Source organism: Xenopus laevis, chromosome 6L (assembly GCF_017654675.1).
Source record: "Xenopus laevis strain J_2021 chromosome 6L, Xenopus_laevis_v10.1, whole genome shotgun sequence".
In the NCBI taxonomy this organism is placed as follows: domain Eukaryota; kingdom Metazoa; phylum Chordata; class Amphibia; order Anura; family Pipidae; genus Xenopus; species Xenopus laevis.
In genome coordinates, this window is record NC_054381.1 from 42,819,001 (window position 1) to 42,845,383 (window position 26,383).

Consider the following 26,383-nt stretch of genomic DNA (forward strand, 5'->3'; position numbering starts at 1 on the left):
AGAATTGGTCATTTTATAAAATACTAAAAGTTAACTTAAACGTGAACCATCCCTTTGGGCAGAGACACACACTGCAATTCAGGGAGATTAGTAGCCTGGCGACAAATCTCCTCTTCTAAGGGGCGACTAATCCCCCCGAACTGCCTCCCCTGCCTTCCCGTCGGAATGTAAATCGCCAGCGGGATGGCACTCGGAGCTCTTCGTTTTCCGATGTCGCCCAAAGTTGCCTCACGAGGAAGCTTTGGGTGATTTCGGAAAATGAAGCACTCCGAGTGTCATCCCGTTGGCGATTTTCACTCTAGCCGGCGGGAAGGCAGTTTGGGAGATTAGCGGGCCCGAAGAAAAGGAAATTTGTCGCCGGGGGACTAATCTCCCCAAATCGCAGTGTGTGTCTCTGCCCTAAATGACACACAAAATCAAAATCACTAAGTATTTTCACTTGCGCTGGTGCTCCATTTAGGACAAAAAAGCACCATCCATGGTAAAAACTAACACAGCACCAAATATCTTGCCCAGACTGTCTAATGTAGGGATTTACATATGTGGTGTGATGGTTTTATGAATTGGGGGCCAGAAATCCCAGAACGCAGGATCAGGATTGCACTTTTAAATTGCCAGTATTGTTTTATCCCCATCCTCTATACAGTGAAATTGCAAGAAAATTGAGGAGTTCAGGGAGAATGTGAATATTAGTTGTTATAAGCACATGACACAGGGTTGCCAGGTTGTCGGTTTTCCAGCCAAATTGGGCTACTAATTTAAAGCCCAGGCTGGTTTTGATAGTACAAACTAGCCAAGGTACGGATTTGGGCTACTTTTTGGGCCAAAGTACTAGTTTGTACTTTGGAAACCAGCCAAAGTTTTTTTCTTGCCCAAATGTGCCAGGCCGGCGTCTCCCAATGCATGTCGGGTAATGTTGTTTTTTTTAACAATTTACCAACTGCAAATTGGTTTAATGTAAGACTACAATACCCAGCATGCAATGGGACTGATTTGTGTAGAAGTCGGGATTTACCAGATTTTGTGCTCTAAACCCCGATCACCCATTCCATTTAAGCACTCTCACATTTTCTGGTGACTTTCCTCAATTTCAGACAATTTTGGGGCAAAAATCTGCTGGCCAGCAAAATGTCTAGTTTGACCTTGTTTACAAATATTTATTGAAATTGTATGTGTATTAGGGCCTCATGGGACCCCTATACCTCCTGGGCCCCCCTCTGTAGTTACACCCCTGGTGACGGGAGTCCCATTTTCCTTCATGGAAAAATTTGTAAAACAGTGAAAAATGTAAAAAGGCGTATTTTCACATATATTTGTTTATTTTTTTACACTTTTTTTTCACTGCACATATTGTGCTATTTTTGGGCTACGTTTGAAGTGCCTCTTGGCTAGTTTTGTAGCTGACTTTGGCTGGTAACCCTGATATGACAAATTATTGAGAAATGCAATATTTGATGCAGTCGTATGACAATTTCTACAATGAAATGTTTATATCGGGGGGCATCGTGATGCCAGCTCTCCCGGGTGTCCAGTGGTCACAATGAATAATCTGGAATCCTGGATTCGGTGCATCCCTAATAGGAAGGCCGGTATTTTTTTTCCAGAAAAGGTGGCAACCCCACTCACAGCGCTTGGGTTGCCACTTGGCCGGTAAAAATGATGGTTGATCACAATGTTATTAATAGATGAAAAAAAAGATAAATATATAGGAAGGCCGGTATTTTTTTTCGGAAAAGGTGGCAACCCCACTCACGCCTGTATGACAATCATATTTTTTTATTTGCAAACAAAAAGACTCCAGTCAGCTTCCCACACGAGGAAGCGAGGTGGGAGGAGTCTGGGACCAACCTTTGCGCATGTGACTTGCGTCTGTAAATTTAAATTAGATTTCGTATTTATTTTCCTCATCAGTAAATAATTTCCTGTACTCTATTAATCCCGTAGTTCAGCCTGTGTCTTGTTTTGTCAAGGTACCACCCCCCCGTGGCAGTGAAAGAGTTAGTGTTCGCGCCAGTAAATTCCCCGCCAGAGTGTTGGTAGGGCCCATTGTTCTGCGCGTCACTGTGGCCCTCCCACTCCTGCGCACATTGCAGCTGCAGGGAGTCTCGGGCTGGAGAGCGTTGCTCGGTGAATTGGGGACGAGTCACTCACCGGGTGTTGGTTATCCTGAGAGTGTGAGGTACGGGAATAAGAGAGAGGAAGGTCATGCCCGTGAGTATGAGGGAGGGGAGTGGGAAGAGCACGGCGTGCCGGCGGGATATAGCTGTTAGTAGAGGCCTGCTGCAGAGCGGCAACACAGACCAATGGATAGAAGGCATAGTGTAAGGGCGGGAGGCCGAACTGCAAACCTACACTGTCTCCCCAATTGCTGCTTAGCGCTAGTGTGACTTGCAGGGAGCAGAAGTCACGTGTGTGAAAGCGACTATACCAAGCCTTTATCGATCGCTTGAAATGGCAGTGGGAGCTGAATGAAGAGTTAGGGTCGGGGGAGCCCCGGCAATGCTGAGGGCACAGTATATCCCTCAGATCGTGCTGGAAGGGACAGGCGCGCGTGGCCTATAGCTGCTGAGCAGGGTGAATAAAGGCTATACTGTTACACTATACAGGGCAACTGCTAAGCAGGCTTTGTAACGATGGGGAAGGCCCGCGCTGCCTATGCTACGCTAACTTCTAGTTTCCGCAAATTTTATTCACATCTCCCTCCGGAAATCACTTAATCAATCATGTTGCGGTTCAGACAGATGTACGCAGGCGCGGTAGAGGGGCGGGGGATTTTTGCTTTCCGGCATGAGGCAAAGCGGCTTGAAACTTTATCTGTACGCACAGTTCATTCACGCGCAGATTGTATTGCTGCCACGCCGAGTCTCGCACGTCAAAATCCAGTTGCATATAGTGACTTAGAGGCAGTGTATACCATATATTCATTAGTTCGGTGACCGTGAATAGACTTTTAAAGGAGAACTAATGCCTGAAAATGATTGTGGCTAAGAATACTATATTTTATATTGTGAACTTATTGTACCAGCCTAAAACTTCAGCTTCCCAATAGAAGCAATGATCCAGGACTTCAAACTTGTCACAGGAGGTCACCATCTTGGAAAGTGTCTGTGACACTCACATGCTCAGTGGGCTCTGAGCAGCTGTTGAGAAGCTAAGCTTAGGGGTCGTCACAAATTTTCAAGCAGAAAATGAGGTTGGCCTGTAATATAAGTTGATGCTACAAGGCTGATTATTAAATTCTGATGCTAATTGCATTGGTTTCTGTGCTGCCATGTATTAATTACTAATCAGCCTTATATTGTGACATTTCTATTCTATGTGTACTGTATATTGAGTGGGTCCCTAAGCTCAGTAAGTGACAGCAGCAAAGAGCATGTGCAGTGAAGAAGATGGGGAGCTACTGGGGCATCTTTGGAGACACAGATCTTTAGGGCAAGGCCAGACGTGGCATTTTTAAGTTGCGTTTTTAAAAAATAAAACGCCGGGCGTAAATACGCCACTGAGCCACACTAAAAAGGGCACATTCTACTGTTGGTTCTGAGGAACACAATACAAATCTTCAAATCCCTGAGAAGCTGTGTATGGATAATTATCTACCTTATTCAGCTGGAGGCTTCTTTTGGGCTCTCAGATAAGAAGCAGCTATTCATTTTCTGCTAATGCAGACTGCAATTTTTCTTTCATTTGCACAGTTTGTGCCGTTTAGGATGAGAAAGAACACTCCCATTTTCTTTTTGCCAACTGTGTTGAGGCATATTGTATTTATGAAACACAAAAAATGTATACTAGTGCCAGTGTACTATACTCCTAAATATAAAAGGCATTTGATATAAAATGTTTGTTTTGTACGGTTTAAAACAGAATTTCCACAAAAAAATCCTACTAATCCAACCCATCTTCTTACAGATTGTTGTTTTCTCAGGATATTAGAGATGCTGACACCAGAAAATAACCTTTTTTATATCCATCATAACCTTATCTTTGAATGCTATTTATAATTTCGCCATAAGTATTTTCCTGATGCTTTTACATTACTTTACCATTCTTAGCATCGATTAGCATTAGAAACTTTTAACTGACAGACTAAGATGGGACAGTCAGGTTGGCAAAACAGTCAGGTTTAAAACTTTAAGTAATAATTACTTACAAAAGCAGAACTATCAGCAAAAAACAATCAACGTGATCTATAGCTGACTTTTAATGTAGATTCATATTTTGAGAAGAAAATTGTCAGTATCAAGGGCAGTTGGCAGCTGTTGCAATTTAAGCACTGTAGTAGACAGAACCAATAAACAAGAATGTGGACCTCATCGGCTGCTACATTATATTTTTTCTTGAGAGATATTCTGAGACATTTTGCAGCTGGTCTTCGTTTTTTTTTTTTTTTTTATTTAATCTTTTCATTGTTTAGTTCTTTGCTCCACAGTTCTCCGGTTTGCTATTTCAGCAGCTATCTTGTTTGTTAGGATGTTATCTTTCCTAGTATCCAGGCAGTGGAATAAGTATAGGGTGGGGATTGAATAGTAAGAAATAGCAATACAATTGTAGCCTCAAAGAGCAATAGTCTTTTGGCTGCCATGGTTCAACCCTCCACCATTTGAAAGCTGGAAAGAGAGAAGGGAAAGCAAGTAACCATACAGAATAAATAATGAAGACCAGCTGTGCAGTTGCTAGGAATAGGACACTCAGTGAAGGGGGATGCATCTTCAAATGTCTGCAGGTAGCTCAGATTTCAGGTGACAAATCTGCTTGTCCCATTACACTAAAACGTAAGAACACAGTACAGGTATGCGACCTGTTATCCAGAGGCCTCGGGACCTGGGGCTTTCCGGATAATGGATCTTTCTGTAATTTGGATCTTCATACCTTAAGTCTACTATAAAATCATGCAAATATGAAAGAGACCCAATAGGCTTAGTTTGCTTCCAATAAGGATTAATTATATCTAAGATTGGCTCATGTACAAGGTACTGGTTTTTTTTTTATTACAGAGAAAAAAGGAAATTGTTCAAAAAAAAAAATACATACATGGAAACCAACTATAGTGTGGCACAAGGGATCCCTGAGAAAAGCAGTCAAGGATAGTGCTGCAAAATTTAATATGTAGAGTATTAAATGTATATGAAGTCATTGCTTAGATGTTGAATTATACATGTCTCACATAAGTTTGTCTCTGATACCTGGAGGTCCCTTAAAGAGGCATTATTCCTTATTTTTCAGTATTTAAATAAATAGCGCTTTTTCCAATGTACTAATGTAATAGTGCTAAATCCGAACATTGCATTCTACTTTCAGACCCTATGAGCAAGATCAAAACAGATCAGCATTCCATTGACAAACCCTCTCTATAATGAGCTGCTTTATCTCTCAGGCTGCAGTTGGGGGAAGGGAGGTGTATAAAGAGGGAATCTCCAGGAACTGCCTTGTTTTTTCTGAATCAAAACAATGGGCAAAATGTGTGTGCACTTTTACCAGTAGCAGTCTACCTTTAGTAAAACTGACTTACATTTTTACTGCTGTCAATCAGCACCTAACGGTAAGGGCAGATTCGGGGAGAGTTAGTCGCCTGGTGATTAATCGCCTCTTCTGTGGGGCGACAATGCCTGAACTGCCTTCTTCCTGCTTGAATGCGAAAATGAGCGCCACGCACTCGCGCGACTTCGATTTCCGAAATTACCTCACGAGGAAACTTCAGGCGATTTTGGAAATCAAAGCGCCAGGCGACTTTATCTCACCGAATCTGCTTGTCTACCCCTACCCTAAAGGATTATTTTAGTTAAGTAGTTCTGCCACAGGCTAGCTACAGTGAGTTAGACCGGACTTGTATAGCCTACCTGGCTTTCGCACAAGACATCTATACAGTTCTGTTCGTGCCTTTTTAGGAAGGCCATATTGTAAATGTAAATGCTGTAACCATTTACACTGTATTCTTTGTGGGGACATGCCTCCTCATTGCCTTATGCATGAAGTAACAGTGCCCATGAAATTGCCATTAAGACCACCTATAAATGAGTGTTGGTTTCAGGCCAGTTTCTCCAATGTGATGTATGTATTTGCCCATATCAAAAATATTTTCATAAACCTATGGGCATTCTGTGTTTCATAGGAAGGTTATCAGAATGATAGACATGAGGAGTGTTTGATGCTCCAGTCCCTCATAAACAATCCCAACACCCTGGTATAGGGTGGCCCTGTTTGGTATCGTTGGGAAGCATGTGATCTCTTCATACTGTATTTTGAGTCAGGCTATATGGATCCATTTTTTTCCTCAAACTGATCTCCTGCCTCTTTGTTCCTCAGTTCTCTTTGTTCATTTGAACTGTTTATCAAGCTCCCTCCAGATTCTTGGCCAAAAGAGTTAGCTCTGAATCGTCTTAAGTCCGATAAGTGAACGATTCTGGGAATTGAAGATCCTCCGACTTTCATAGTGAGTGGCAATAATTCTGAGATCTATGAAAGCTGAGGATCTTCAAGTCTCAGAGTCTCACTAGTGGAGAACGGTTGGTCTTTTTTCACTTCTAGCCATTGGTTGAACCATTGAGGTGTGCTGTGCATGTGTTCCTGTCATACAGAACAGATGTATACTTAACCAATGTATATTTTTTTCCCCACACAGACCATGGGGAAGAAACAGAATGGCAAGAGCAAGAAGGTGGAGGAAGCCGAGCCTGAAGAATTTGTTGTAGAAAAAGTTATGGACAGGCGTGTAGTAAATGGAAAGGTTGAATATTACCTCAAATGGAAAGGTTTTACAGAGTACGTAATGTTTTCATTTACGGTCTACAATAGTGAATCATATAGACTTTGCACAACTTTTTTAAAATGTGGCGTAAAACCTGTTTCATCATTATGGAGAGATATTCTTTGCATGTTAGAATTCAGCTGCTGCTATAAGCAAGGATCAGTAACTACATTCCCTGTTAAATAAGGACTGAAACTTACCAGCTGTAGGACTGTTAGTGCCACCCTTCTCTACCTGCAGATTAAACTTGTAATGGAACTGTAATGTGGCAAAATGATGGTGCCAATAGCACCCTACCAACGGCATTTCTGCTGCACTTTATGGCTGGTTAGTTATTTTTATATCAACGTTGAGGCAAGGATAAGGTCCTATCATAAGCGTATTTACATCACTGCAGGATTTTGATTCTTACAAACTTCTAATTCACACTTGGGGACTACACGCTCCTAAAGTTTACATTTTTATAGAGGTGTAGGTGTTAAACATGCACAAGGATTTTTTTGGAACTTATCAATATGTTTTCTTTCCAGTTCAGACAACACCTGGGAGCCTGAGGAAAACTTAGACTGTCCAGAGTTGATTGAAGCATTCCTTAATTCTCAGAAGGCAGGGAAAGAAAAACCAGACAGCAACAAAAGGAAATCTGTGTCAGACAGTGAATCTGAAGACAGCAAATCAAAGAAAAAACGGGAATCTGTAAGTTAATTGTTTCCAAAAAAACCATTAAGACTATAGTTATGTAGATCACTGGTCTGATTGGCCGCCGCAGGCCTGATTTTATTGCGTTAGTCACTGATATGATTTGAAATGGGCAGTTAATAAATTGATTTGTGTTTTTTTTTTTTTTTTCTTCTTTGAACTGTTTTTCTTGCTTGTTTTTCTAGGTTGATAAACCACGGGGATTTGCAAGAGCTCTGGATCCAGAAAGGATAATTGGAGCTACAGACAGCAGTGGTGAATTAATGTTCCTTATGAAATGGTAAGTAATAGTGGTGTACTAACACTTTCAAGAGTTAAAGTGAGCCTTGTGGTATTATGTTCACATGGAAACTATATATCAGCATGTAGTGGCTAAAAGTTACATTTAGAAAAGAGTTGGGGGGGGGAACCTGATTTTGATGGTGTAGCTTTATTTCTAAATTACACTGTTTACACTGCAAATAATTCACTCTACCATTTAACATTACGACCATTTGACAGGCTATTGTTTCTCCTACTCAATGTAACTGAAGGTGTCGCAGTGGGACCTGGATTTTTACTATTGAGTGCTGTTCTTATATCTACCAGGGAGCTTTTATCTTGTGTTAGGCAGCTGCTGTCTGGTTACCTTTCCATTGTGTTTTTTTAGCCTGCTGGGATGAGGTGATATCTGTCAAAATTGTGACTGAAGAGTGACTGAAGTTTATTTAAGCACAAGTCACTTGACTGGGGACACCTGGGAAACTGGCTATGTCTAGCCCCATGTCAGATTTCAAAATTAAACATAAAAAAATTTGTTTGAATGGATTTCAGTGCAGAAGTCTGCTGGAGCAGCACTATAAACTGATGCATTTTGAAAAAAAACCCAGGACAGTATCCTTTTAATCTTAATCAGCAATTGTTACTACCTATAATAGGAAACTTTTATTGGTGTTTACCTCGACGAAACAGTAAATCTGTTTAAAGTCATGGAATGTTTTTAAGTGTGAACACTTAGAATATGAGTGAATCCTAGTTTGTGTATTCCTAGTTTTAAATGTCCAAGGTAGTCCGACTTGTATTTGCTGGATCTTCTGCGTAGGAGGGACAGTAATCAGTAACTGTGTCTGGACATAGTGGAAAACGAGGCTTTTGTCCAGAAGGCAGTTCTGCAGGCTTATCCTCATTATAGGTTTTATTTGTATGCATGAGTTTGGCCAGAGCAAGTCACGCAAGATTGTGGTGAAATGCATGGCCATAAGATTTCTGTAAAAATTCAAGCCCAAGTATATTTGGTCTGAATCCTCGTTTGCTGGCAATTGTTGCCCTTCTGTCATTATGACTACCCACGATCAGAAATTAAAGATTTAAGACTTAAACAGAACACATGTACCCTTGCCCTAAAGGTTATCTCAATTCAGGAAGGTTGTAGGAGAAAATAAATGGTGAAAAATTAAAATAATCTACTGTCTGTTGCAGGTAACGACTGATTTCATTATTTTTCTATTTATAGGAAAGATTCAGATGAAGCAGATTTGGTACCTGCTAAAGAAGCAAATGTAAAGTGTCCTCAGGTTGTTATTGCATTTTATGAAGAAAGATTAACTTGGCACTCTTGTCCAGAGGATGAAGCACAATAAACTTATTTTTCATGTAGAGTTTTTTTTTGTTTTTTTTTTTTGATCCACCACTTCAGGAACCTTCAAGATTTTTGTTTTAGTATTTCCAGAATAAGCCAAATTTTTGGTTATGGCCCCGTGACATTGGCATGGCGTAAGGAGCCTTTGATATGTAAAATTACTTTCTCTCTGGGCTTTTTATACATTTCAAATTATTGAAAGTTTCTGTATTATGCAAATTTTGCAAGTGTTTTGTAGTCTTCTGTCATTGTGCATGTTAATGCTTTACTTCTAACCTGTCCGTATGCTAGTTTCATTAGCGCCAGTCCTTCCGTTGAAGAGGCCTGGGAAAAACTTTGTAGTAAATGGAATGTTACCTTACTGTATATTGTTTACTTCAATGTAAATACTGGTGAGCAGTGTTCAATAAATAGTTTTTATATTCTCCATAAGTTGCAAAAGGCAGTCTCGAGTTTGTAAACGTTACAATAATTGTGTAAATACTGTCACAATAGAGCTTCAGAGGCCTGGATTTTTAAAACAAAACCAATTTCTTTAACCTCTGTATGAAAATATGGGATATTTGGAGATGGGAGTGGAAACTCAACTGACCATGCACTATGAGTGTTATATACTATTTATTGTTCATACCCCCATGAACAAACTAATTGACAGCAGTGAAAGAAAAAGATCAATTAAAGGAAAACTATACCCCCAAAATGAATACTTAAGCAACAGTTTATATCAAATTGAATGACATATTAAAGAATCTTACCAAACTGGAATATATATTTACATAAATATTGCCCTTTTACATCTCTTGCCTTGATCCACCATTTCGTGACTCTATCTGTGCTGCCTCAGAGATCACCTGACCAGAAATACTACAACACTAACTGTAACAGGAAGAAGTGAGGAAGCAAAAGGCAGAACTCGTTCTGTTAATTGGCTCATGTGACCTAACATGTGGTTTGTATGTGTGCACAGTGAATCTTACGATCTCAGGGGGCGGCCTTTATTTTTTAAAATGGCAATTTTCTATTTATGATTACCCAGTGGCACATACTACTAAAAAAGTATATTATTAGGAAAATGGTTCATTTACATGAAGCAGGGTTTTACACATGAGCTGTTTTACTCAGTATCTTTTAATAGAGACCTACATTGTTTGGGGGGTATAGTTTTCCTTTAAGGTGAGGTGGCATACATGCCCAAGCATTACGGTTAATGTTGGCTTAGCAGCTGCATATGGGAGAAACGAGTCTCCACGACAGAAGCAAGGCTGTGTCACAAGACGTATTGGTAGTAGAAGTTTAATGTCGGAAACAAACTTTATACTCTGGATCCTCGAATCTCATTTTAATAGGCTCAGCATAGATTGTGCCTTTATATGTAGATGACTTCAAAATCTAGTTAGTATAGCAAGATGACTGACCTAGCAGGTAATCCACATTCTCATTGGCGAATTCATAAAGAATTGTCTTGCATGTGTAACGTATATTTTGGTAACTTCTGTAGAGAGGAACAGTGGGACCACTTTTATGGCAGTTTTTTTTTTTAATGTGCCAGACTATGCTTGAGTCCAATTCAGTGTGGGGATGTTGATTTATCAGTGCAAGGGAACCCTGGAAAAATGAAGAAACTCCCCCCCCCCCCCAACCCCCTTGACTGAGTTTGTCATTTGAGGTGTTAAAATTCCTTTTGAGGGACTTTCTGCTGTTTTCGAGACCTTACATGAGCGCCACATATGTATTTGTCGTGGCGTGCTATGTGGAATATGGGAGAGGAAATTTCCCACAGGTGACATTGTCCTTCTTGTCTGAGACAGTTACTTAAAGGACCAGTAATGTCAAAGTGAAAATATTTTAAATGTTTTTAAAGTGTTAATCGAGCACCTACAAATAAAATTATTTCTTGGCAACAAATGTTAATTTATGAGCGCGGTTTCATTCTGCAGTTCTGTTGAAAGCCATGTATAGAACACTTTGTAATCTACAAACACAAAAGTGGGGAAAAAAGGTATTGGCTGCTCTGCTCACCCCCTGTATGTTCAATTTAATGCAGCTTCATTTTGATGTACCTGGTGCTCAGCCACCATCGTTCCCACTGTAGTCAGATTTGCAAAAGGATGGAAAGGCGGCACTCCAGGTTAAAAAGAAGGTGGTTTATTGCAACAGATCACAAACCAACATCACCAAATAAACATCAGGTGATGTTGTTTTGTGACCTGTTGCAATAAACCACCTTTTTCCAAATACAACTTTTTACCAGCACAAGGCAACAAAACATTGTTTACAATGGGGATATACTGTATCCACAATTTTGGGATTCGGCCAAAAACGGAACAGAATCCGAACCCTAATTTGCATATTCAAATGAGAGGCTGGAAGGGCAAAAGAGAATGTACAGCACGTGTTTTTTTTTTTTTTTCCCCCCCCCTTCCTGGTTTGTGTGATAGAATCACATGATTCTGGATTCAGTGCACCCCAGTTTAAATGCATATAAACTACTTTGATATTTTGCTGTTATTGTTCCTTTTAAAGCTGTCGATTAAAAGTTTTATGCATATAGTTCAGTTAATCCTGTGTTTTACCTGCATTTTCTTTGTTTTGTAATTAAAGCAGGAGTCGCCCCTCATTTATTGCAATTTTTTTTTTATTTTTGGTTTACCAGCTTTTGAAAAATAAATTTTACCTCAACACAATCTCTTGTATAATCTTTAATTATACAATTAGAGATAGGGGATGTATAAATGAAATTCTTGGGACCTGGGGTTTTCTAGATAAGAGGTTTCTCTGTAATTTAGATCCAATCTGTAATAAAATATTGAAACATTTAAATAAATCATTGTTTGCCACAAATATGGATTTACGCAGCTTAGATATGATCTAGTGCAAGGTGTGGTTTTTTCTTTTTTTTTACAGTGAAATCGCAAATCGTTTAAAATTAGAAATGGATTCTATCGAATGCCTTCTGTTCAGAGATTTTTTAATAAGAAATCCCATAGCTATACTAGTAAAGAACAAAAAACTATAATGCGCCTGTTATCTTTGCAAACATAAAGATTGTTCTTAATTTGAGCTTTAAGCACACAAAAGGGCTAATTAATATACACTGCCTAAAACATGGATTTTTTGTTATCTTTTTATTCAGCAGCTCTCCAGTTTGCTAGCAACCATGCATTCATTTGAAAAAGACACTGAAATATGGATAGGAGAGGGCCTGATTAGAAACATGAGCAATAAAATGCAGCAATAATACATTTTTACCTTACATAGCATTGGTTTTTAGATGGGGTTAGTGGTCCCCATTTGAAAGCTGCAAAGAGTCCGTAGAAGAAGGCAAATAGTTTAAAAACAAAAATAAAGGCTGATTGAAAAGCTGCTTAGAATTAGCCATTCCATAACACAAGTAAGTGAACTACCCGTTTAAGGAGGGATGCACCTAATCCACTATTTTCGGGTTTCAGCTGAATCCTGTGTGAAAGATTTGACTGAATGAGAACCAAACCCTAATTTACATATGCACATCAGGGCAAGGAAGGGTGTAAGAACTGTGTGCCTTGAAGGGATTCTCTAATGATTTTTATGGTTTACTTTTTATTTCTAAATTACTGGTAATTCACTACTATTTTAAATCTATTCTTGAACCAACATTTTTTTCTTAGTAGTAATATTGGTGTGGAGGCAGCCATCTCATTGTGCCTGAGCTTTGAGAAGGAGTCAGCACTTCAGGATGGAACTGCTTTGAGAAAGCTATTGTTTCTTCTCATTACATTATACCACAACCTAGGTCATGCTCCTAGCACCACCTAGTGGTAGACATGAGAATAACACCCAAGCAGGAATATTCTGAGATTTCTGAATGGTGCTGCTTTGGTGCTATTTCCATGGCTACCACTAGGTGCCTCACAAGAAAACTTCGGGTGACTGGAAAATGTAAGTGACACACATGCCATCCTGCCGGTGATTCACATTCTTGCTGGTGGGAAGGCATTTCAGAGATTGGTCTCCCACAGTAGGTCTATCGCAGGCGACAAAATCCCCCCGTCTGCCCTAAAGAGTAACCTTTGTATTTGTAGTGAGGCCTCAAATTGATGTACACCAGTTTTAAAGGAGAACTAGCCCTAAAAATAAAGATTTATATACTGAACTTATTGCACCAGCCTAAAGTTTCAGCTTCTCAATAGCCGCAATTATTCAGGACTTGTCACAGGGGGTCACCATTTTGGAAAGTGTCTGTAACATTCACATGCTCAGTGGGCTCTGAGCAGCTGTTGAGAAGCTAAGCTTAGGGGTCGTCACATATTATCAAGCAGAAAAAGAGGTTCGTCTGTAATATAAGCTGATGCTACAGGGCTGATACATTTTGATGCTAATTACACTGGTTTCTGTGCTGCCATGTAGTGATTATCTGTATTAATTACTAATCAGCCTTATATTGTGACCTTTCTATTCTATGTGTACTGTATATTGTGAGTGGGTCCCTAAGCTCAGTAAGTGACAGCAGCACAGAGCATGTGCAGTGAATCAGCAGAGAAGAAGATGGGGAGCTACTGGGGCATCTCTGGAGACAGATCTTCCTTGTTAAAGGGCTGTGGTTGCCTTTGGCTGGAACAGAAGCTCAAATCATAATGTACAACATTTCTAGCCTACTTTTTTAGTAAAACTTTAGTTCTCCTTTAAAATAAGTATTTTTCTGTAGCAAATTGATGGAAAGCTATGTCTGTTCTGTGAGCATGTGGCTTTGAGCTGTACTGTGGAAAGACTGCCTTTCCTTAGTTGTAGTGGAAAGGTTCATAGCATTGAAGGAATCAGAGGATAAAGTCTATTTCATGGAAAATGCAAAAATAACCATTAGACAGACAAGGAGGACTCAGGAACATGGCTCATAGTTATATACATTTGAACTTACAGTATTCACCCCTTTGGACTTTCCATATTTATGTTACAATCTTGAATTAAAATGTATTTCATTAGTCTGCTCTCCATAACACTAAAAAAACATTTGCAGTGTTCAAAATTATTTACAAGTAGAAATGAAAGCCCCCCCCCTTTCTGAAACACTGAAATAGGGATGCACCAAATCCAGGATTCTGCCTTTTTTCAGAAGGATTTGGCCGAATCCTTCTGCCTGGCCGAACTGAATCTGAATCCTAATTTGCATACACTGTACACATAGAATAGAAATGTTACAATATATAGGGGCAGATTTATTAAGGTTTGAATTGTAAATTCAAAATTTTCGAGTTGGAGTTTTGGTTAAAACTCACAAATTCAAGTTGGGAATAATCCAAACTCGTATTTGAGATTTATTATACTTTGAACCAGGGAACAACTCAAATTCGACTATTTGCCACCTAAAACCTGCCGAGTTCATGTAGAAGTCAATGGCAGAGGTCCGGTGACACATTTGAAGATGTTAATAGCATTCCTGACATTCGAGTTTTTTCGAATTCGATTCGAGTTTTTGGGTAAGTAATATTCACTTGAGTTATAGACGTTAGAGTTTTTTCTTAAATAAGATACTTTTCGAATTTCAAGGTCAGTCGAGTTCATTTGAGGTAAAAAAAAAAAGGGCAATGTTTTCCTTAAATATATATATATACCAGTTTGGTAAGATCTGTTAATATGCCACTTAATTTGATATACACTATCTGTTGCTAAAGTATTAATTTTGGGGGGGGGGGGTATAGCTTTGCTTTAAGGAGCTGTAGCACTGTACAATGTATACAACTACAATATAAATTAAAAATACCAGACAATAAATATACACAGCTCATATAAGAACACAAAGCTTATGCGGTAAGAGACATCAGGAAGGAGGTCCCTGTCCCATAGAGCTTACAGTCTAAAGTGGGTGGGTGGGTGGCTAACATACAGGTACAAATTATAGGGGAGGCTTTATGGGAGAGTGGCTGAAAACAACCCATATCAAATCCTGTTTAGATTGAAGCTTGCCAAGGGCATGTGAGACACAGCCAGTGCCGGGCGAGACCCCTCTCCAGATCTCCGGAAAAGGGTTTTTTATCACTGTGCAGTGCCATCTGCGCATCTCCTTCTGCACTTGGCGCCTTCGTGCAGGCGCACACTTGGTGTGTCACTGTAGGGGGGGGTCGCCAGGGGGCCATGGACAGAAGTCCCAGTGGGACCCGGGTCCCCCAGTCCGACCCTGGACACAGCAATGCAAAAATATGGGGAAAAAGTTTTCTGGTCTGATGAGACCAAAGCTGAGCATAGAATAACCAACAGAACTCATCACCAGAAGAACAACAATAGTACATTGAAGAATGGTGGTAGCATCATGTTGTGGGGATGTGATTTATCAGCAGCAACTAGAGGGCAAGATAGATGGAGCCAAATTCAGGACAATGCTAGAACTGTTAGAATGCAGTCTGCACAAGTCCTGCAACTGGGGCAGAGGCCTACCTACCAGCAGGACAATGATCCTACACACATAGCCAGAGCTACAATGGAGGGGGTTACCAGATGCAGGGAATAATCATCTGTTATCCAGGTTGCTGTAAGGTTCTATGTTTATCTGATTTACATATCCCTCAAGGGATGGAAAGGTCCAATCATGGGAGGGGGTTGTGGTCTGTGGGTTCCTCTTTTGCTGAAAATGTCAGCCTATTGTTGAGAGCTCCATGTCATCTTTTTGCTTCTTATCCTGTAATCCGTGCTGTTGCTCCGGGTGTTGTGAATGACACAGAGCAAAATTAGGACTCAAAATCAGGAAAGCACACAGACTGAAAGCAATATGGCAGCATGGCTCCCCCCTACATTAGTACCATGGGCTGGCCCAGGTTCTGAGGTCAGCTACTATAAGAGTACCCAGCCAGCCCCCTTTCCTTCTTTTAACATATCTCTGTTTATTCGTTTTCATTCAAACTATACATGTTTCAACATTGAATAAAGTAAGCAAAATACCATTATTGTATTACAAACAATACGTTTTATCAGTTTACACATCTGATCAATTGACACAATGTTGATAACAGAATTTTGTATTCAACCGTTAACCTAAAAAAAAAAAAAAAAAAAAAATCATAGAAGTAAAGCTTCATAACTTTTGTTAAACCGTGATCCCAAGTAATCGTGCTATTAAATCTTGGTAGTAAGGTATCTGTTTTCCTAACCGTGTCACTTTGACAAAAATTGTCTTATGGGTAGGAGGTGATGTTATCTAAGTTGTAATGGAAAAGAAGGGGACTTCTTAAAATCTTCCCAAGGTTGCCATAAAATGTTGTGGTTTTCTCTTTTGTTCTCAATTATCGCTGTTAACCCATCGTGCTGCTGACCATATTTGCAATAATAAATAGTTAGCTGATTTGTCAAAACCAGGGAATGGATAGTTCAATAAACTATGCTCTGGGGCTCGTAATATTGGGTTGTTAAATACCTCTGACGCTATCTGTACTATGGCATTCCAATAATTTTCTACAATCGGACAAGTCCACCAAGAGTGTTTATAATCGCCGAACTCTCCACATCCTCCTATGCATTGTGGGGGTGAGGTAGAACAAATGGCATGTTTACGTTTTGGTGTAAAATACCATCGTGAAAGTACTTTATACGCCATTTCACATATTGCAATATTAGGTGATATTTTATGTGTTGAGTGCAATGCTTTAGACCAGTGTTCTGCAGTCCATGTTAAGGCTAAATCTTTTTCCCATGCTTCCATAAAGGTAGTGTAAGAGGGTGATGGAACCTCAATTAACATCGAATAGATTGTAGAAATATTTCCTTTAGTGACTATTGCATTTTTACAAAGGTGTTCAAATAGTGAGCCTGTAAGAGAGGGTTTTCATTGTAATTGGGAAAGGTAGAAATGAGACAATTGGAAGTATCTCAAAAATTCTCTGGGATGGATTGCTAATGTTTCTTGCAGGGTTATCCAAGATTTGAAACCCGTAATTGACAACAAATCATATAATTTAGTAACATTATGAGAAGTCCACCACTAAAAATCCTTATGATTTAATCCTGGAGGAAAATCTGGATATCCTACCAGTGTTTGCATATAGCTGTTTACATCTTTTGGAATTAACTTATTTTTTATTAACGTCCAAAGTCGTATATGAAATTTAACAATAGGGTTTGTAATAGGGTATTTCCGGACATTATTTGTGGTTAACCACAATAGAGCAGATACTTGTAAAGGGTATATAGAGGTGTTCTCAAAGTCTACTTTTCCTTCTTTTAATCTATGTCAGGATCCAAAAATTGTTTCCCATGTTGATGTCCCATAATGCATTGTTATGAATTTCTGTAATAGAAAAGTACCTGTTACAATGAAGTGCATTATTGATTCTAAAGCAGTTTTTTGGATTGTAAAGTGAATTCTCAGACAATGTCCATCTCAAGAGGTCTGTACCCTGTGCAGTACCAAAGGTTACACTTATAATACTCTCTTCTACATCTCAGGTTTTGGGAAAGAAATTAGTAATACAAATTTAGAGACTGAATTCACTGGGGATGCTTCACATATTTGCAACCCAATGAATTTGCCTTTTCATGTCCTTTGTGGCTGCTAAAAAAAAAAAATGTAATTCCAGGATTTTTGGCACGTCAACTGGTGGAGAAGTGTCCAAACCCCCACTGCTACACATTATTCACGTGATAGGAAATTTATGACAGGACTGTAACTGGTACTTTTGAGCCTGTAAATGAGCATTTTCAGCTGAAAAGTGTCAACTGTGACAAAATTCTCATTTAAGCTTATGAGAAGTTTTGGGAGATTCTTTTCCACTGGAAATCTGGCAGTAAATACTTAGCTTGCGCTATCTGCCTAAAAGCTGCTGAAATTGTTTTGTAATCGTTTGGGAAACACGGTGTGTTGCAAGAGCACACCAGCAGGATATTAGCTCGCAATGATATACTCATCCTGAAGCAGGAAGTAGGTAGGACACAATAATTTAAGAATTCGAAATCCTTGGTTGATTTGTAAATCCCATTCAAATGCTACATACAGTATACTGTATACATATCTGAACAGTACAGTACATTCTGTGGTATCTCGAGTTTGCATATGTTTTCCTCAACAAATATTAAAATATAATATCAACAAGTAACCAATGGCGTACAGGCTCCAGTGCAAAATTTCCCCTGGGCATCCCCTTCAACTGCCCTCACACACCTCCCATGGCTACAGGACTTTCCCATCATAATGCTACCACTACATTGAGGGTCTCCAAGAAGGCCAATGGGGAGTGGCTCCAGGTGCTTCCCCCACCCATTAGTTCTGCCATTGAATATCTTAGAATCGCAACAAAGATGTTTATACAACCCTCATTCACAATGTTTCACAATGGAGCAGCTCTTGTTAGCAATACTTTTCTGTCCCATGTATGTTTCACAAGCAGTCAGCAACAGAATGTTTCCTATATTTTAATTCACACAGACACAATAGAAGTGAACTCATTTCTTGTTATGTCCTTGTATCCCAAAAGGCCATGCTTATTATAAAGGATCAAGAAATTCAAGTGTAAAAAAAGCTGCTAGAATTCTCAATGGATGAGTCTAATGCAGCAGTTGAGCTGCTCACCCTGTAGGTTTTGTATTCATTGGAATTTGGATTTCTGCAGTATATAGTTTTTGTTTTGTAGTATACAGGGGGAACAACACTACTATGGAAGATTTATGTTCCCTTGAATGAGTTAGAATAGCACACTAGAACTGGTAAAAGAAATGGAACAGCTAAACTACGAGCACAATAAAAGCTAAGAGTTTTTCTCTCTGGAGAGGAAGGCTTAGTGAGGGGACATGACCATTCTTTACAAATAAGTTAAAGGGCATTGGGACAAAGGACAAGAAGACATCTGTTTTTAGAGTGGAGGAGAGGTATTTTTTTTATGAGCAGCAACACAAAAGGTTCTTTAAAACATTAGTGTTGTGAGACTGTAGAATGCACTAGCTAATGATGCTGTGATGGCAGATTTCATTGATGCATTTAGGAGGGGCATATATATATATATATATATATATATATATATATATATATATATATATATATATATATATATATATATATATATATGCCCCTCCTAAATGCATCAATGAAATCTGCCATCACAGCATCATTAGCTAGTGCATTCTACAGTCTCACAACACTAATGTTTTAAAGAACCTTTTGTGTTGCTGCTCATAAAAAAAATACCTCTCCTCCACTCTAAAAACAGATGTCTTCTTGTCCTTTGTCCCAATGCCCTTTAACTTATTTGTAAAGAATGGTCATGTATATATATAGGTTTATAGCATATACTGTATATATATTTGCGGGTTGACTGTCAAATGGCAGAAGTGGCAATATTAGGAGACAACAAAACCCAATGAAGTTTTCTTGAATGCCCCCTTGTTCATTCAAACAACCAGGGAAAAGTTGCGAGATGCTCTGCCCCTAGGTCCCCACAATGCTCACACCCCACCCCCAACCTCACCCTTCCGTCTCTCACAATCCTTGCACCAACCTGCTTCCCACACCAGCTTTGCTTTTTTTCGGGCCCATTGAGAATTCTTCCTCTCTGGGCACTTGGTGGACAAAAGTCAAATCTCCCATCCAGTCCACAGAGGTGATGCAGCTAGCAAGCGGCAGGCTGCTCCCCAATATTTCCCGCCCATTGGCCCTTAAAGTGAAACTGACACTGAAATATGAATGTACATTAAAAATAGCCTATAGGTCATGTTGATTGTTTTTCACAGATAGAGCTGCTTTTGTAAGTAATTGTTACTTGAAGTTCCCATACCAGATAGTTTTGATAACCTGACTGTAACATCCCACCCTGTCAGTTATAGCTTCTAATGCTAATGGACTGCTGCTGCACAAATATGGTAGCACCCTCATCAAGGAACATGGGGGATCAGATGGGTAATGTTCAAGCTTTGGGCAAAATTATAAATAGCTTGCAAAGACAATGTTATGATAGAGGTAAAAAAAGGTTTAATTTCTGGTGTCAGTATCACTTTAAATGTGAGGACTGTATTGGATTGGATTAGACTGGATTACACCTGTACTTGAAATAGGGTCAAGGTTTGAAAATCTTTTTTTCTTTGTAAACAAGATACTGGACAAATCTCTATGGAGACCACATAAGTTCCATTATGACATCATAATAGTGACCAGTAAACTAGCTGAGATGCAGCTGGGACATTTCAGTTAGTTCAACCTGACCCAGAGAACAGGAGGACTAACACTTTCTAGAACGAGATTTTTTATTTCTACATTCAACTGAACATTTATTATGGAAGGTAAGACCAATTCATGAATCTTAAGAGGGTAACAGCTTCCATTACAGTTTATGCTCAGGCTAATGTCACATGGACTTGGGGATTGGCTTTTCTCTTTTGTACATAGGTGGAGAAAAGCAGATCTGCTCTTATCTGCTCCATCTTTTCTACATCTGTGTACAGATACACTCATTTAGTGTAAAAATTTGCATTTATGCGCCAACATCTGCTCCATATGTCTCTGCCTGTGTTTTTTTATGCAGGTGGAGAACAGCAGCTCCTCAACTGTGTGATATTAAACTAACAGTACAGGTATGGGATCTGTTATCTGGAAATCCATTATCCAGAAAGCTCTTAATCATGGAAAGGTCATTTCCCATCGACTCTATTTTATCCAAATAATTTTTAAAAATGATTTTCCTTTTCTCTGTAATAATAGACAGAACCTTGTACTTGATCCAAACTAAGATATAAAGAATCCGTATTGGGAGCAAAACCAGCCTATTGAGTTTATTTAATGTTTACATGATTCTCTAGTAGACTTAAGGTACGAAGATCCAAATTACTGAAAGATCCATTATCCGGAAAACCCCAGGTTTTGAGCAATCTGGATATATTCTATTGTATTTATTTATATCGTAATTGCACCAAAAATTATACAGTTATTATAAAACATACAGTGATAATTAATATGTAAGTGCCAGGAATTTTAATACATAATTTAAACGAAGCTCCAGCCCCCAAAGAGATGTAATGTACTGTAATGTAGTAGTAATGCTACAAAATGTATAACATTATTCAACACTGCTGAGATGGTGCAACTCAGACATTTCAGTTAGCCCAGTCAGTCTGAGCGCAGGAAAGCTGACACTTTTTTTTAGAACTATTCTATTTATAGTTTGGATAACACTGTGTATCACTGAAGGTAGGCCCAATATTACCTCCTAATAAAGAGGACCATTTGACAAGCAGATTTATTATGATGATTATTATTATGTCGAAGTCAAGGTTAGGTGTTAGGGTGGCTGCCTTTTTGCTTTTCTAGATGTTCCTTATCATTTCAGTAGAATGAATGCTGTGAGAATGGTTTCAAATTTGTGTAAAAATGTTATTATGCAAGTTGGGATTTTGCCACATGATGAACCTCAGTGGGGAATTGGAAACCACTGATTAAGATAAATAAATAAATAAATTACTGCAGTGAAATTGTACCATGAATATACCCTCAGATTAATTAAGGGGCATATCTATCAAGGGTCGAATTTCGAATTGAAAAAACATCGAAATTCGAATTCAAAAGACCAACTGAAATTAAGGTTTTTTTCGGTCGAATAGGTCCTTTTTTGATTGAGTAGGTCCGTATTTGGCCGAATTAGAATCGTACGAAACAAAGGAATAATGCATTCGATTGAATTTGATTCAAAGTTTTTCCCCCAAAAAAATTTGATTTTTCAGAGTCCACCAATTGACTCCAAATAGGTTCTAGGAGGTCCCCCATAAACTAAAACAGCAATTCGACAGGTTATAGATGGCAAATGGTCTAAGTCAATTTTTTAAAGAGACAGTACATGATACATTTCGATATTCGAATTTTTGCATTTTTTTCAAATTCTAATCAAATTTGGACTATTCCCTAGTTGAAAATTCACCTCGACCGTTGATAAATCTGCCCCTAAATGTTATCATTTATCCCTCCAGATTATAACTATAACAATTATAACTACTCTACTGACTTCAATGAAAGTTGCAACTGTTGTTGTTGTAACGCTGCAAGAGAACAAGTTGGCTATGGCATGCAACAATTTCTGCCAGCAGGAGAACCACTAAACCAACATAACAATTGTAACAATTATAACTACTCTACTGACTTCAATGCAAGTTACAATTGTTGTTGTGACTCTGCAAGAGGACAAGTTGGCTATGGCATGCAACAATTTCTGCCAGCAGGAGAACCACTAAACCAACAGCAAATGCCACAGGCTCTTCCCATGGACTCTTATGTATATGACATGTATGGAATGTTTTATCCTGTGGTTAACCAGACATACCCTGCACCAGCCATATCTCTTCAAGATGAATACTTTTTGCAAACACCTGGTATACCTGAGCAAAATTATAATGCAGAGAATTCTGAGTTACAGAACCCATCTGTAAGTTACATTACAGAGAGTGGCCAACTAGAATCTTATCAAGAATTTGTGGAAAAGAAAACTCTACCAAAGCCTGATATATCTGCTACTTCAGCTACCTCTATGTCCTTATGTACAGAGGAGCCTATTATGCAGAGCCCTAAACTGTCTGATGATACAAAGGCCAATGCAGTGAGTGAGAAGAAAACTAAAAAGGGCACAAAAAGAAAACCTAAGCCGGCCAGCAGTGTTTCTGAGGAAACAAAAAAGAAAAAGAGAAAAACCGATGATCCCTCTGATGATACAAATGCCAATGCAGTGAGTGAGAAGAAGACTAAAAAGGGCACACAAAAAAAGCCTAAGCCGGTCAGCAGTGTTTCTGAGGAAACAAAAGAGAGAGAGAGAAAAACTGATGATCCCACTGATGATGCAAATGCCAATGCAGTGAGTGAGAAGACGACTAAAAAGGACACCAAAAGAAAACCTAAGCTGGTCAGCAGTGTTTCTGATGAAACAAAAGAGAGAAAGAGAAAAACTGATGAGCCCACTGACCAAACATTTGCCAAAAAGCATTGCAGCAAACTTCAGCAAAATATGCTTGAATCAATTAATGCATTTCATGCTCTTGGCAAAAAAACTATTGTCACAAGTCAACGGCAACAGATCAGAGAACCTGAAGAACAAGCACAACATCAACGTTCAAAGCCGTCTTCACCAAAGCGTGGTCAAGTTAAAGCCCACAGCAACCTACCAAAGGGAGAATGTGTAGGTGTGAAGAAAAGACCAGCTCCAAGCTTGAGCAAAATAGCCCAATATGAGACACCAATACAGAAATCACCTCCTCGTATTAAAGACGATTGGGAAGAACTCCTTGAGCAGTTGGAGTTTTCTATTCCACTTCCACCAGAGGAGAGTGAAGCTCTTAAAAGAAAAGCCCAACAGGAGAGAGAAGAGGCCTGCCAGTATACTGCAAAGGGAAGAGTGCAGTACTTTAAACAGTGGCAGCGCGATAAGGACATCTCCTTGCAGTATGGCTACCTGCCATATCTAGTGCATAAATGAAGAGCGATTCTTATTTTTTTCTACAATTATTTTAATGAGAATTGTATTGCTGTGCGATGCAGCTCTATATTTACCTTTTCTATATAGCTATATTTTTTTAAAAATGTGTTTATAAATACATGAATAAATATATATTTTTCAAAAAAATTATTATTTTGTAATGCTTTCTGACTTAAATGAACATTTAATAAAATTGTTACATCTATTCTGCTTGTATTATATGAAATACATATTGTTTAAATGTAAAGTACTCCAAAGAAAAACTTAATCTAATTTTATTACATATTAGTCGACTCTGCTGGATGTGCCAGAAGTTACCTGGTTTTGTACTAGTCCCCCGCACTCTGACCATTATATGCCTTTCCATTTTCTCCTTTTCAGTAAGATGTGTGCATGTACAGAGACGCCTGAGTAAGATGTTTTTGCTCCTCTCAATCTCCCTGTAATTACATACATAAATGTTATTATAGACATAATAGCAAATAAAAAAATACAAAAGTATTGTAGAAGTGATTCCTATATTGGCTAACAATACAAACACATTGTAAGCTTTCGGAGCACCAAGGCCTCTTCGTCAAAATACCTGACGCAGATGCCTAAACCAAATTAATAACGCTCAATCTATCATCTGTATTTATTTGTCCTTGGCTTGTGCATCAAAAACTCCAAATGCGTGTAAGAGACCTGGTGGTAATAAATGCAGTAGGAAAAATAAATGTGAAGAATAAAATTATTTAATAGGACCTGACCTGAAATGTTTTTTTCCAAATGAAAACTCCAAAAAAGTTATCCCCACATGCAGATTGTGTTAAGTGACTGTGATCCCAATGTCAAAAATAAAGAAGGTGCAGGCTTACTATGCTCCTGAATTCCTGGCCAATTTTCTTTTCTTTCTATCCCCCTTTCTTCCTGAACGTGTATATTTAGATCCACTAGTTGTACCATCTGACAGGCCTGACTCTATCTGACACATTTCCCTTATGGGCCCCTCTGTGGCTCTTACCCTGTATTTATCAGTTACTACACTGCTTGTATCTTTTATCCTCAAAAGAGGGAAAACGCTGTATTATCAAGCCTATAGGTATCAGTTTCTGGGCTATATATTGCTCAAAGCAAAGCAGATTCAAATTCAGGTGCTGCCTCCTTCTCATGACCTTTTTGTATTTGGTCATTAACATAGGCAGAGGGTGATTTTTTTTGTTTGGGTAGTCCAGTATCGGACTGGCCCACCAGGATACCAGGAAAACTCCCGGTAAGCCCTCTTGCTTCTAACCATTAGGCCTATATCATAGTCCTACCCTATTTCTTTATAGGGGAAAAATGCTTAATAATGGAAATATATATTAAGTAGATCTAAAAGACTAGAGGAAAAAAAAGAGGTTAGTTAGGAGAAATAGTAGTTGGAAAGTGGGCCCCAAGTCTTAGGTTTTCTGGTGGACCACTGGCATCCCAGTCTGACAGTGGGGTAGGCTAAGTCCTGGCTATCTCCTATAGAAGGCAGGGAGGAGAAATTGAGCGCCGCACGATGGATCGTCGCCCTGTCACCGTTTCAGAAGAGGAGCGCATGCAGAGAATCGGTAAGTAATTTCTTAATAAAAGCTTTGCGAATTAAAAGTTTAACTTGTGTTGTTGTTTTCTTTGTTAAAAAGAAACTAATTTTTTTTTTAAAAAAAATTACTGTTACTGGTCCTTTAAGGAATTTCATTCAGTGAGTATATACATTATTTCTATCAACCAAAATGCTTGTAGCTTCTACACAATGATGAAATAATATTAATATTAACACATAAGAATATAAAGCAAGGTCTGTACCATTTTTTATTCTTCACACGGGAAATGTAAATGTTACTTACAAAATGCTGAGTGATGCAGTGCCAATTATATCTTTTGTGCATTTTCACAAGAAACATTTTGAAGAAACTGTGCATCCTTTCCTTATGTAGTGTTGATTGTGAGCTCTTAGTTCCACTGTTCTACAATACACAGGCAGACTTTAGGCATGAGTCAGCAGCCTTGTGGTCTATATATGGCATCATACTAATTGCTTAATCGATCAGTATCTGATTGGGGTTCAATCAAATTAAATACTTAGGTCATACTGACACATTTATCAGGGAAACAATCTATTGCATGGGGTTCAAAAGGCTCAATATATTGTTTTCCATTCTTCATCTCCTTAAAATGTCACATTTCAGTTATTAATCTGATTGTTGTTCCATTGTTTATTTTATCTCTCTACTAGTACAAATCTAGCATGGCTGGCCCTAATAAAACTACATTCTATATTTGTGGCTGTTCCACTCTGATACATTCTATTCTCTAGTGCCTGCAAGGTACCCATTTCAGTCAATCATGCGACTTGCTTGTGGATAAATCACAAAACTGCAGTCAAGTGATTTTTTTTTTCATGGCAAAACCTTCCCTTAGACTTAGAGCAATGCTTTTCCTACATAAAGGCAGATAATCTAAATGGGGATATAAACATTGCTTTATTTAGAATGGCCTAAAGCAACTAAAAAAGCTGGCGTACTGCACAACTGACTTATAGAATCAATTATATCAAAATTTTGGCATGCTGCAGCTCCCTACAACCTCTGGGATTCCAAACCGGTTCGGGTACCTGCAAGGTGGTCAGGTTACAGGCAGAATGTACCTAATTACCTGACCATGTGGTTAGTCCACAAGTACCCTGCCTAGGCACCCAGATTGATAGTTACATAGTTACATACTTAAATCTCGTTCAAAAAAGAAAAAGTCCATCTAGTTCAACCCCTCCAAATGAAAACCCAGCATCCATACACACACCCCTCCATACATTCACATAAATTATATAATACCTATAGAATTTGGTATCACAATAGCCTTTGATATTATGTCTGTCCAAGAAATCATCCAAGCCATTCTTAAAGGCATTAACAGAATCAG

The 26,383-nt window shown here is 38.8% G+C and overlaps 1 protein-coding gene across 3 annotated transcripts; it reads left to right on the forward strand.

Annotated features, from left to right (window-relative positions):
- The first annotated feature begins 2,009 nt into the window (after positions 1–2,009).
- Positions 2,010–9,491, forward strand: cbx3.L (chromobox 3 L homeolog). Of its 3 annotated transcripts, none has more exons than XM_018266398.2 (5): positions 2,010–2,179; positions 6,617–6,756; positions 7,273–7,438; positions 7,627–7,721; positions 8,934–9,491. In XM_018266398.2, the coding sequence occupies exons 2-5, from the start codon at positions 6,620–6,622 to the stop codon at positions 9,058–9,060; spliced, it is 525 nt and encodes a 174-aa protein (XP_018121887.1). In that variant the 5' UTR covers positions 2,010–2,179; positions 6,617–6,619; the 3' UTR covers positions 9,061–9,491.
- The last annotated feature ends 16,892 nt before the right edge of the window (positions 9,492–26,383 follow it).